At 45.7% G+C, this 12790-nt stretch overlaps 1 protein-coding gene across 1 annotated transcript in view; it reads left to right on the top strand.

Moving 5' to 3' along the window:
• Positions 1–12426, top strand: part of SV2C (synaptic vesicle glycoprotein 2C) — a 267398-nt gene extending 254972 nt beyond the window's left edge. The window contains exon 12 of the mRNA XM_004703529.2: positions 10807–12426. Within this exon, the coding sequence (XP_004703586.1) occupies positions 10807–10990 (184 nt within the window). The 3' untranslated portion in view covers positions 10991–12426. The remainder of the gene's footprint in view (positions 1–10806) is intronic.
• The last annotated feature ends 364 nt before the right edge of the window (positions 12427–12790 follow it).

Genomic DNA, 12790 nt, shown 5'->3' with positions numbered 1-12790 from the left:
GGATATTTCAGCCCTATCTGACACATTGATCCAGAGACACTTCGTTTCTTCATAATTTCTCTACCCCCAGGCCTTGCTGCCACCTACTTTGATTTCAAACCTCTTGTCAGTAGGACGGGGAGACACTAACAGGCATAGATCCATCCCGTTGCTTAGGTTCAGTCGGTCTTGTTCGTAGGTCCTGCTGGTGATCTCCTACTCATAGTGACCCTGTGTACAATAGTGGCTGATCCTCTGTCATCTCACAGTCATTCCTGAGTTTGAACCCATGGTTGCAGCCACTGTGTCAACCCATCTCCTGGAGGGGCTTCTTTTTTGCTGCCTCTCTCCCAAGAGCATCATGCCCTTCTCCAGGGCTAATCCCACCTGATAACATGTCCAAAGTACCCAAGACAATGTCTTGCCATCTCACCTCTGTGGACACTGTGACTAGACTTCAGCCCAGACGGATTTGTTTGTCCTTCTGGAAGTCCATGACATGTTCAAGATTCCACACCGAGATCAGAATTCAAAGGCATCTATTCTGTGGGCTTCAAAAGTGTTCATTGTCCAACTTGTACATGCACATAAGGTCATTAAAAGCATTATGGCTTGGGTCCGGTGCATGTTAGCCCTCAAAGTAATACCTTTGTCTGTGAATACTTTCCAGAGGACTTGTGCAGTAGACTTGGCCACTGCAGTACACCATCTGATTTCCTGACTGATGCTTCCAGGAACATTGGCTGTGGAATGAAGTAAAATGAAATCCTTGACATCGGCTTTTCTCTGTTTATCATGATGTTACTTATTTTTTTGATCCAGTTGTGAGGACTTTTTGTTTTCTTTTTGTTGAGGTATAATCCTTCCAGAAAACTGTACTCTTAGGTCTAGTCAAAGGTCTAGCTCTGTTACCCTAAATTGGAAAAGAAACTGCACATTTTCCGTCACCTCTTAGAAGCTTTGAAGCGAAAAGAAATAAGGTCATGAAAGATTGATCTGTCCTTGCCTACTGCTCACTGGCCCCTTCTTTCACCTCTCTTCTTCTCTCGCTTTTAGAAATCATTCTACTGGGGGCTCTTAACAGCTCTCATAACTATCCATGCATCCATTGTGTCAAACACATTTGTACATGTGTTGCCATCATCCTTTTCAAAACATTTTCTTTCTACTTGAGCCCTTGGTATCAGCTCCTCATTATTTGTCTCCCTCACTCCCTCATGAACACTTATTATTTTAATATCTTTTTGTCCTCTGGCCAGGGGGGGTGGGGCAGTTATACATCACTCATTGTGATCAGTGCCCCATTTCTCCACCCCCCCCCACCTTCCCGCTACCCTCTCGGTATCCCTACTCTCATCATTGCTCCTGAAGGGTTTATCTGTCCTGGATTTCATGTGTTGAGAGCTCTTATCTGTACCAGTGTGCATGCTCTGGTCTAGCCCAATTTGTAAGGTAGAATTGGGGTCATGATAGTGGGAGGAAGGAAGCATTAAAGAACTAGAGGAATGTTGTATGTTTCATCAGTGCTATATTGCATCCTGGCTGGCTTGTCCTTCCTCATGACCCTTCTGTGACGGGATGGCCAATTGTCTATAGATGGTCTCTACTCTGCCCCACCCCCATTCACATTGATGTGATTTTTGGTTCTGCGTCTTCTGGTACCTGATACCTGATCCCTTCGGCACCTCGTGGTCAAACAGGCTGGTGTGCTTCTTCCATGTGGACTTTGTTGCTTCTCAGCTAGATGCCCGCTTATTTATCTTCAGGCCCATAAGACCCCAGACACTGTATCTTTTGATAGCCGGGTACCATCAGCTTTTTTCATCACATTGGCTTATGCACCCATTTTGTCTTCAGTGATCTTGTCGGGAAAGTGAACATCACAGAATGCCAGGTTGTTAGAGCAAAGTGTTCTTGCATTGAGGGAGGACTGTTTCTCGCCCTTTTTAATCAACGTTATGAACCTCCCAAAAGCCATCAGCATAGCCCCAAATTCATAAAGCAATTGCCTTCAAATTTATTCCAAACCCTGGTGACCCCGTGCGTGTCAGAGCAGAGCTGTGCCCCAGAGGGTTTCACTCGGTAGATGGCTGAACTTTTCTTCCAGCGTGCCTCTAGAGCAGTGGTTATCAACTTGTGGGTCACAATCCCTTTGGGGGTCAAATGACCCTTTCACAAGGGTCACCTGATTCATAACAGAAGCAAAATTACAGTTATGAACCACAACATGAGGAACTGTATTACAGGGTCGTTGCATTAGGAAGGTTGAGAACCACTGCTCTAGATGGAGTTCAACTTTCACCCCATCCGTTAGCAGTGAGCCCAGCAAACTCATGCAGCGCCCCAAACTCTCCACCATTGAGTCGATGCCAACTCATAACGACCCTACAGGACAGGGTAGAACATCCCCTGTGGGTTTCCAACACTGTAACTGTTTACAAGAGTAGAAAGCCCCTCCCTCTACCATGCAGCACCCAGGGTCTTCTACATTTAACCCAGGTGGTGTGAAAAAAAGAAAAAAATTTTTTTAATTTTTGATCATTTTATTGGGAGCTCCTACAGATATCATAACATTCTATCGTTCAATCACATCAAGCAGTGTTGTACAATTGTTACCACAATCCGTTCCAAAGCATATTCTTTCTTCTTGAGCTCCTTGATATTAGCTCTCCTTTATCCCCTACCTCCTCCACCCTACACCCCGGCCCCCCGCCAGGAACCCTGTTTGGTTTTTGCCATACCTTGCACAACCCAGTCTATCCGTTCACATGCACTTCTGCTGTTGGATCCCATCTAGTTGGGGTTATCATCGAGGCTACCTGCCTGTGCCTGCGTGTCCATCCCCCAGGCTGTGACTCCCTGCTGCCACCTTGTGGACCTGAGGGAGCTCACTGCGCATACTTCCTGCACTAGGATGATCCAGATCCAAACTCATGGCCATTGAGTCACCTGTGAGTCCTACAATGAACGTTCTTCCCCTCCTCCCCGGAGCTCAGAGCGAGAAGCCCCGTGACTGGTGAGTGACGAGACACAGGCTCTCCCTCCAGCTCGGCAAGGGGTGTCTCGTGGGTGTACATCTAGCAGTACGTTCCTGCCTTTCCCTGGCCGGTGACCTCCTTTCTCCTTCCCCTTGTGTAGGCACAATTTCAGACATGATCTCAGAAAGGATTTGAGTCTGAAACCCTGATTATTTACACCTGCTAGTCTCTGCTAGTCCTGAGCAGCTGCGGCTGTCACCCAGCTCTGTGTGTGATGAGGCGCTTTTCTGGAGAAGTTAAAAATCAAAACATCTGCCTGGAATTAACCAGCCCACGTCTCTCCCCTGAGGCCTGTTTAGACAGAGAGGGTCCCGCACTCCATCCTAAAGGTCTACACGCCTGCATCGTTTGGTAGCATACATCAAGAAAACCAGACAGGATAATCGTACCTCCGTTGCTTGGGATGGGAAACGAGGCCATTGGAATGAGTGGCATCTCGGGTCCTCTCGCTGTGCTCCAGAAATCTCCTCTTCACTACCATCGTGCGGGGCTCCAGCCTGGCCACTGCATCTGGTCTTTCTTTACTCCGTCCAACACCTGGACGTTTTGAAAATTTCACAGCGCAGAAAACTTGCACCCAATCTAATCTATATAATACATTCCAACCGTGTGCCTTCCATGGTTCAATCACATCAAACAGTATTGTTTGTTTTGGGTAGGTTTTATCACTCTATAATGCATATAGATATGAATATCGATATGTAATAAGTCCTTTGTATATCACTTTGGCTAGTCCTGTGGTGAAAATAATTAAGCTATGAACTATGAAAGGTGGAGTAAACAAGAGAATTTTGCCAAAAGTAGGAGCAAGGATAGAACGGAAAAGAGGTTGGTGAAAGCCTTTGGATTCATGCTACATAGGCCACCGCCACCTGGCCGTCTGAGCCCTGCCTCCCCCTACCCCCCCACCCCCACCCCCACCATCACATGGTAAATGTTTCTCTTGACTTTGTCTTACTGCCTGATGTTTCCTCATGAACACAACCGCGAAAAGGAGGTTGTTGTTCATTGTAATATCATTTCTTTTCCCCAATTTGGAAGCAAATTTACCTAATGAAATAGGTCTTTTGATCTCCTGACTGATGCTTCCATGAGCGTTGATTGTAGATCTTTGACAACTGCAATCTTTCCTCCGTGTATCACGATGTTACCTATTGGTCCGATTGTAAGGACTTGGGTCTTCTTGGCATTGAGTTACAATCCAACCTGAAGGCTGCAGTCCTTGATCTTCATCAGCAAGTGCTGCGAGTCCTCACTTTCAGCGCGCTGGGTGTGCCATCTGCGTATCGAAGGTTGTTACTAAGCCTTCCTCCAATCCTGACATCGCCTTCTTCATATAATCCAGTTTCCCTGATGATCTGCTCAGCATACAGATTGAGCAAAGTATCATGAGCAAAGTATCGTGAGAGGACACAACCCTGTCACACAACTTCCCTGATATGAAACCTGTTGATCCGTGAACAAGTTCTGCATGAGTACCATGAAACGCTCTTTAACCCCCACTCTGCTCAAGGCTCTCCACAGTCTGATATGACCCACACAGCCGAAGGCCTTTCCATCGTCCATATGTAATGTGATCCATCGGTGGAGGCCATGCCCTGTAAGACAGACCCTAAACCCAATTGGCTTTGGGGTGGTGGGGAAATGGGGACAGGTGGATGCCATCATTGTCCTTGAGGACTCTTTGATGCCCAGCAATGTCACCTCAAACAATTTCTTGTTTAAAGTAGTTCCCAGGATATTAAATCTCCTTATATGTTGAGTGATATTTACCATTGTTAATCTTGTTGAAGCAAACGGACAAGAACAGTCATGTCAGGAAGTTCCCGTGTCTCACAATCAGAGATTCCAGCCCATCCTCTGCTGTACCTACATCCTGGTGCTACCATAAAAAGTACGCGAGTGGATGGCTTTAAGGGACAAAAACTTATTCTCTCATGGTTCAGAAGGCTCAAAGTCCAAGTCAGGGACTCAACTATGTCGATTATGTCTTCAGAGGCAGCCCTAGGCATTCATTCACTCCTACCTTCCCCTGTGTATGTGTGCCTTCATGTGGAGGTGTCCACCCTGCTCATTTTAGAACCCAGAAATGATCAGTTTTAGGATCTACCTTACTTCTGTATGACCACGAGTGACTGACTGGTCTTATTGCATCACGGACGATGGTTGTGTCATACCAGATGACATGGTGGGTGATCCACTTGACCCAAGCCAACTGATTTAATTACATAACAGAATTGTAGCAGCCTATGGCCAGGATTTCAATGCATAATTAGAGGGGCACAATTCAATCCATTACACCCTCTCTCCATTCCAAGCATCTGCCTACTCTGGAAACTTCATGGATTTACTTACTTATTTACTCTTCTCTGTAGATGTTTGAGGATCCCCAGTGACATAGGGGTTACATATTAGACCGCTAGCCACAAGATCAGCAGTTCAAAACCCCAGCCACTCCTCAGGAGAAAGACAGGGCCTTCTACTCTCGTAAAGAATTACAGTCTAGGAAACTCACAAGGGCAGTTCTAGGAAACTCGCAGGGGTAGTTCTGCCCTGTAATATACAGGTTACTATGAGTCAGCATTGGCTCAGGGGCAGAGAGTTTGGTTTGGGCTTTTGGTTTAGTACGTGCCATAACCTTTACTGGGTCTGTTCTAATCAGTGAGATCACAAACCCTGCACTCAGCCATGGGGCCAGGCAAGAGTGTTCCTTCTTAAGACACAGAAAGAGTAAGGGCTGCCGGTAACACTGATACATTTCTTCCTTCATGAGAAGCACACAGGAAACACACTAGGAAGAGCCCAGTAATGATAAGTAATAGTTATGGCTTGTTCAAAGAAAGCTTTGATTTTTAAATTGGAGAAAGGTATTTATTAAATGCTGCATTTTAAAACCTAGGAGATGCATTTCCTTATAGGGGAAGAAAGTATCAGAAAACTACCCTGCATCTGATGTGCCTGGAAAACATTCAGATACTGAATGGCAGGCGAAAAGCAGAACTGGCATAAGGGCAGAAGAAAACTCATGCCATCGCCTAGTATAAGGTCCTATTGTACTCGTATGAACAGAAGTATATTTCCTTTCTAAAAATCAGGTACAATGCATTAAGAGGAAACATAGTTCATTTTCCCCCCAAAAGTATGCTTATGAAGCAAAGTATGTAAGTATATAAATTTATAAAAATAGGTGTATTTGTGTGTGTGTGTGTGTGTGTGTGTGTAAATACAACAAGGATGTAGGTGGATTTGGGGCCTCTATTTAAATCCTACCTCAGTACAAAAACGGTTTGTTTTATTGTGGAATTGTATGTACTCACCTCCTCAACATGATTGCTGAAGATAAAATGGGTGCATAAGCAAATGTAGTGAAGAAAGCTGATGGTGCCCAGCTATTGAAGGGTATACATCTGGGGTCTTAGATGCTTGAAATTAAACAATCGGCCATCGAGCAGGGAAGCAATAAAGTCAACATGGAAGAAGCACACCAACCTGTTTAATCACAAGGTGTCAATGGGAATAGGTATCAGAAGTTCAAAACCAAGCAGTCAGATTGATGTGAAGGATCATGGACAAAGTGGAGACCCAAAACACACCTGTAAGAAAGTTGGACAGTCCCTCACAGTCGGGCCACACAGAAAGGATCATGTATCCAGGGTGCAGTATAGCACTGATGAACCACATAACTATCCTCTAGTTCTTTAATATTTCTTTCACTTATTATTATTATGGCCTTTGTTTTATCTCATTTATCTTGTTAGACCTGCCTATGTTCATGTGTATAGTTAAGATTGTTTGTTGTATGAAAGCCAAGATAGATAACCCTTCAGAAACAGTAATGGGAGTAATGATTCCCTGAGGATACAGGAAGCGGGGGCGGGAGGGTGTGGGGAGCTGATAGCAATGAGGTCAATATAACCCTACTTGAGGGGAATGAATAACAGAATTGTAGGTGAACGGATTCACTAGTTTGTGTAAGATACAGATATAGATATATATAAACAATAACATAATAATAAGGGTTCCTGGGGGGTAAGGTGGGGGAAGCAAGAAAGTGTGTTGTAATTAATGGTGGCAGAAATTGTACAAGTATGCTTGATCGAATTGAACTATGAATTGTTATAATATCTGTAAGAGCTCCCATACAATGGTTAAAAAGAAAAAAGAAACAGGTATGCTTGACTTGTATACTGGCACATTTCAAATTCCAGCAGGTATAATGAGTAAAAGCTTCTTTAGGCCAGAGTCTGACTCTTTTCTGTAAAAGACTCCTGGGCTTGATTTCCAGCACAGAACGGGATGAGACTATAAAGATATGTTATATTGGTTCACTGGGAGCCCATCCAGCCTGGTGCCAGCCAGCAAGACACATGTGGGGAGAGAGCATCATCGCTTACCTCCCTGATGTCTCAAAGATGAGGGTTCCTACTCGGCCATCCCTGGTTTCCAAGGGAGAAAGATGAAGCTGTCTGTTCCCATCAACAACATACAACCTGTGGTTGTTAGGTGCCACTGAGTTGGCTACTCATAATGACTCCTGCACAACAGAGCCAAACATTGCCCGGTCCTGCGCCATCCTCACATTTGGCAGCCACGGTGTCCATCCATTTCATTGAGAGACTTACTCTTTTTCACTGAATGGATTGTCTCTTTGTTAGCAAGCATGATGGCCGTCTCCAGGGACTGGACTCTCCTGACAACATGTCCAAAGCATATCAGGTAAAGTCTCACCATCGCTGCCTCTAAGGAGCACTCTGGCCACACTTCTTCCAAGACAGATTTGTTTGTCCTTTGGGAAGTCCATGGTACTTTCAATATTCTTCTACAGACCACAGTTCAATTCAAATGCATCAATTCTTGTTGTTGGGGGGGGGGTCTTCTTTATTCAATGTCCAATTTTCACATGTAGATGAGGTTATTGAAAATACCATGGCTTAGGCAAAGCTCACCTTAGTCCTCCAAGTAACATCTCTGCTTTTCAACACTCTAAAGCCGTCTTGTGCAGCAGATTTGCCCAATGCAATGTGTCTTTTGCTCTCTTGACTGCTGCTTCCATGAGCATTGGTTGTGGATCCAAGGAAGACAAAATCCTTGACAACTTCAATCTTTTATCCATTCATCATGTTTGTTACCTACTGGTCCAGTTGTGAGAATTTTGCTCTTCTTACATTGGGTTGTAATCCATACTGAATGCTGTGATCCTTGGTCTTCATCACCAAATGCTTCAAGTCCTCCTCTCTTTCACCACGCTGTGTCATCTGCATACAGCAGGTAGTAAATAACCCTTTGTCCATTCCTGATGCCACATTCTTCTTCATGTAACCCAGCTTCTCTGATGATTTGCCCCACATTCAGAATGACTATTTGCTCAGCGCACTGTATGGTGAGAACATACAGCCTGATTCCTGATTTGAAACTATGCAGTATTCCCTTGCTCTGTTTACACAACTGCCTCTTAATCCAAGTACAAGTACTCCATGAGCACACTGAAGTGTTCTGGAATTCCCATTCTTCTCAAAGTGATCCATAGTTTATTATGAACCACACTGTCAAATGCCTCGGCAGTCACTAAAACAAAGGTAGACATCTTTCTGCTATTCTCTGCTTTCAGCCAAGATCCATTGGATGTCAGCAATGATATCCCTATTCCGTGCCTTCTTCTGAATCCAGCCTGAATTTACAGCCTCCAAACAACAAAACTCATTGCCATCAAGTCAATGCCAACTCACAGTGACCTTATAGGACAAGGTAGAACTGATATCATATCATTCCATAGTTCAATCACGTCAAGCGGTATTGTACAATAGCTACCATAAGCAGTTTCAATACATGCTTTTTCCTTCTTGAACTCCTTGACATCAGCTCCCTTTTACCTGCCCCCTCCACTGTATCCCCCCTGAAACCCCCTATTCTACTTGCTGTCCCTGTAGGTTCATCAATCCTGGGTTTCAGATACTGAAAAACATAACAAAAATTCAAGAAGGTGACCCCCAATGACAAAACACATCGAGGTCAAGCCCAATATGAAAACAAACACAGAAAATGTTGAAAACCAGATCAGGCCTAATGCTTATCAGTGGGGGGTGTCAAATGACAAGGTTTTAACCATTCAAGTCAGGTTTATCATTTTGATCTTCTGTAGCCATCTCTCCAATGGACTCTATTTGGTAATGGCTTTCCACCCATCCCTCTATTATGGATACAGGGAAATCATTGGAAACATATTTCCTATGTAGATCCCACAAACGTATCTTGGGCCACCACTGCCATTCATAGCCTTCTGCTCACCAGATTCTCACAAGTAAGGCTGTGATACTATTCCCTCCTTCGACGTCGGATTATATGATTTACAATCCTTCAGTCACTGATGTTTTTGTGCTTCTCCTATGTGGACTGAGTAACTCTTGACAAGAGTAGAAAACCTGCTCTTCCCACAGTGATGCAATTTGAAGCCAAATCTATAACCACTGTATAATGAGGGCTCGTGAATGGACAGCCTAGGACACCCTATATAGGGTCATTGTAAGTTGGAATTGACTCAATTGGTTGGGGTTTTAATGTAGTTAAAATCTGATCCATTAATCAAGCTAACAAGAATTAATAAGACCCCAAACCAAACCCACTGCCATAGAGTACAACTCTTAGCAGCCCTATGGGGCAGGGTAGATGTGCCCCGTGGGATTTCTGAGTCTTTAAATCTATACAGAATAAACTGCCTCATCTGTCTCTTCTAGCAGCTGGTGGATTTCAACTGCTTACGTTCTGGTTAGAAATCCAGCATTTACCCATTTACTCTTATGGGAACACAGCGGTTAAGAATAATTTATAGAAACATTATGTCAACAAAATGTGGTCTATACGTACACTAGAATATTACTCTACCATGAAGACAAATGAATTCCTAAAACACGTTGTGACATAGATGAACCTTGAAAACATTGTGCTAAGGGAAGTAAGTCAGAGACAAGTAGGTAGGAGGGCTCAAAGGAGGGGGTGTCTTCGTTTAAGGGATACTGAGCTTCTATGAGCGGTGGTGGAATAATTTAGGCTGAAGAGCCATGACCGTGACGGTTGCACAAGATGATGACTATAACCAGTATCATGAATCGTATGTGCCACAGATGTGGAATTAGCATGTCTATTTCCAACCACAGTAAAAGAATTTCTGTGAGGAGTGTGTTTTCATACATTTTTTTACTTCGGAAGTAAATTTTGAATTTTCTTTATTAAATAGGGATGTTTCTGAAATTCTGAGTATCCCCTAAACCAGTGGTTCTCAACCTGTGGGTCGAGACCCCTTTGGGGGTCGAATGACCCTTTCACAGGGGTCACCTAAGACCATCAAAAAAACACAAATATTTCACAATATATAATTACATGTTATTTTGTGATTAATCGCTATGCTTTAATTATGTTTAATTATGTTCATTTTTTAACAATGAAAATACATCCTGCATATCAGACTTTACATTATGATTCATAAAAGTAGCAAAATTACAGTTATGAAGTAGCAATGAAAATAATTTTATGGTGTGGGCGGGGGGAATCACCACAACATGAGGAACTGTATTAAAGGGTCGCAGCATTAGGAAGGTTGAGAACCACTGCTCTAAACAAAATAGCAAGTCCACCCCCAGGCCTGCTGGCAACAGTCTATTGGTCTGTCTCCCGTTCTGATCCGAAGCAATGCAATCTACCTGGTCATTGACAACGTCCCACCCAGGACATAGGGGTCCGGCTGGGGTCCTGGAGGTCTCTTCCCCAACCTTGTCTGTGTCTCTTTGCTTTACAGGGCTACAGGCTTCGGCTTCTTGAATGCTCTGTGCAAAGCAGCAGCCGTCCTCGGAAACCTAATATTCGGCTCCCTGGTCGGCATCACCAAAGCCATCCCCATCCTGCTGGCTTCGACTGTGCTCGTGTGTGGCGGACTCGTGGGGCTGCGCCTGCCTGACACACGAACCCAGGTCCTGATGTAACCGGGAGCAAAGCCACGCCGCCTGCATCTTCCTCGCCCTGTGCCAATCCTGCCGGCCGGCTCAAGGCTTCAGACTCTTCATACCTGGGAAGGTGGTCAGGTGTCAGAACGCAAGCTCTCGGGCTGTGACGAAGCTCTAGAAGCATCCAGCCTTGCCCTTGGTGTGACTTCGCCCCATCTCCCTTTTCATGCCTTTCCTAGCTGTGATGTTCCTGCCTCTGTAAACAGTGTGCGTTTCCAAAGGCTCTGAAGGCGGCCAGGCCATCCCAAGGGGCTGAGGGCTGCAGGCTAAGAGGGCTGTGCTGGTGGAAGAAATGGTCCCACCTGCTAATTCAACACTAACCGCAAAGAGAAGTTGGCATGTTGCTGCATCTGTGCTAATGAGAGGGATTTCCTCTCTCTCTCTCTCTCTCTCTCTCTCTCTCTCTCTCCCTCTCTCTCTCTCTCTCTTCAAACTGAGTGATACTTCCTGTTTTCTTAGCAAAGGACACCCAGCCACTCTCGCTGCAGACAACCATGTGGGGCCAGGCCGCTGGGTGGGGCTCCGTGGGGCTGGCAGTGCCGGTAACTAACTGCTGAGGGTGGCAACAGCGCCAAGGCAAGGCTCTGCCCAGAGCGGCCAAGATTGGAGCGAGCGGCAAGGTTTCCATCCAGAACCCCCCTTCGACTGCTGGAAGCGATGAGGGAGGGGCCCCTCGCAGTATCCGCACCTGCGGACGAGAGGTTCAGGATGGGTGGCAATCGGAGAGGGGCTGCCATCTCCAAGTGCCACTCGGAAGCTACCCTGATCTTGTCAGATAGCCGATTTCTGGATAGGAAAAAAAAAAAAAGCCATTTCCTAAAAACCGTTGCTGCTTCCCTGATTCTGCCAATTGGACCAGCACAACGCGAGGTTAGAACTGGCCAGTCGATCTCTACAAAACCCTTACTAACCCAATGCCACAAATCCGTTGCCTTTGAAAAGATTCCAACTTCTGGTGACGTCATGTGTGACAAAGCAGAACTGCCCCGGAGGGTTGTCTTAAGAGTAAGCTTTATAGATCACCAGACTTTTCTTTCACAGAGGGCTGGGTGGGCTCACACCACCAATGTTGGGGTGCATCTCCCAGCGCTGACCATTTGTGCCACCCAGGAACCTACAAACAAAGGGTATATAAATAAATAACAGTGGCATCTAGTCGAGCAAGCTGGGAAGAAAGTCACACCTAAAGCTATTGAGAAATACAAGATGGTCCCGTGAGGGTCCCTCTGTCCCGTGGTGGAGGCACAGTGTCCCAACTAGATGGCATCTGACTCGCCAGCTGGTGTCACCCTAGCAGCTCCTCTTCCACTGGCTTCTCCTGGCTGGGTCTGGGTAAAGTCGCAGCCTGCCTGTTGTCCTGGATGGACAACCTCTCCTGGTGGCTGTCTGGCTGCTCAGTTTACCTCTGGAATCTTCCTGGCTCTGGAAGAGGTGGTGGTGGTGGGGGGGGGTCAGCAGGGCACTCCCAGGGGTCAGCTATCAGGGACATGACCTTCTCACCTCTCCAGCTGGCTCCTCCCACAAGCGCCTGCTTTCACACGGCTGCTTTGAAATCCGAAGCCTCTGTGTAGACTTGCTGTGAGGACCACAGTTAAACACTATTCCTTCTTTAACTCTCTCTCCCTGTTTTCCTAGAGGGATTGGCATTTCCAGCAGGGTGGCAGCCTGGGGCCTCCAGGATGGGAGAACCGTAGTTTTCAATAGGACATTCAGAGCAGGCTCAACTCCTGGCCCCTCCTAAGGCTCCTGGCTGCAGAGTTTCTGTGAGAGTCTCTGTGA

The sequence above is a fragment of the Echinops telfairi genome, unplaced genomic scaffold, assembly GCF_000313985.2.
Source record: "Echinops telfairi isolate 266 unplaced genomic scaffold, ASM31398v2 ScPeMD7_7469;HRSCAF=8507_1, whole genome shotgun sequence".
In the NCBI taxonomy this organism is placed as follows: domain Eukaryota; kingdom Metazoa; phylum Chordata; class Mammalia; order Afrosoricida; family Tenrecidae; genus Echinops; species Echinops telfairi.
Note: the sequence above shows the minus strand (reverse complement) of the source record. Positions and strands in the feature narration are given on the sequence as shown.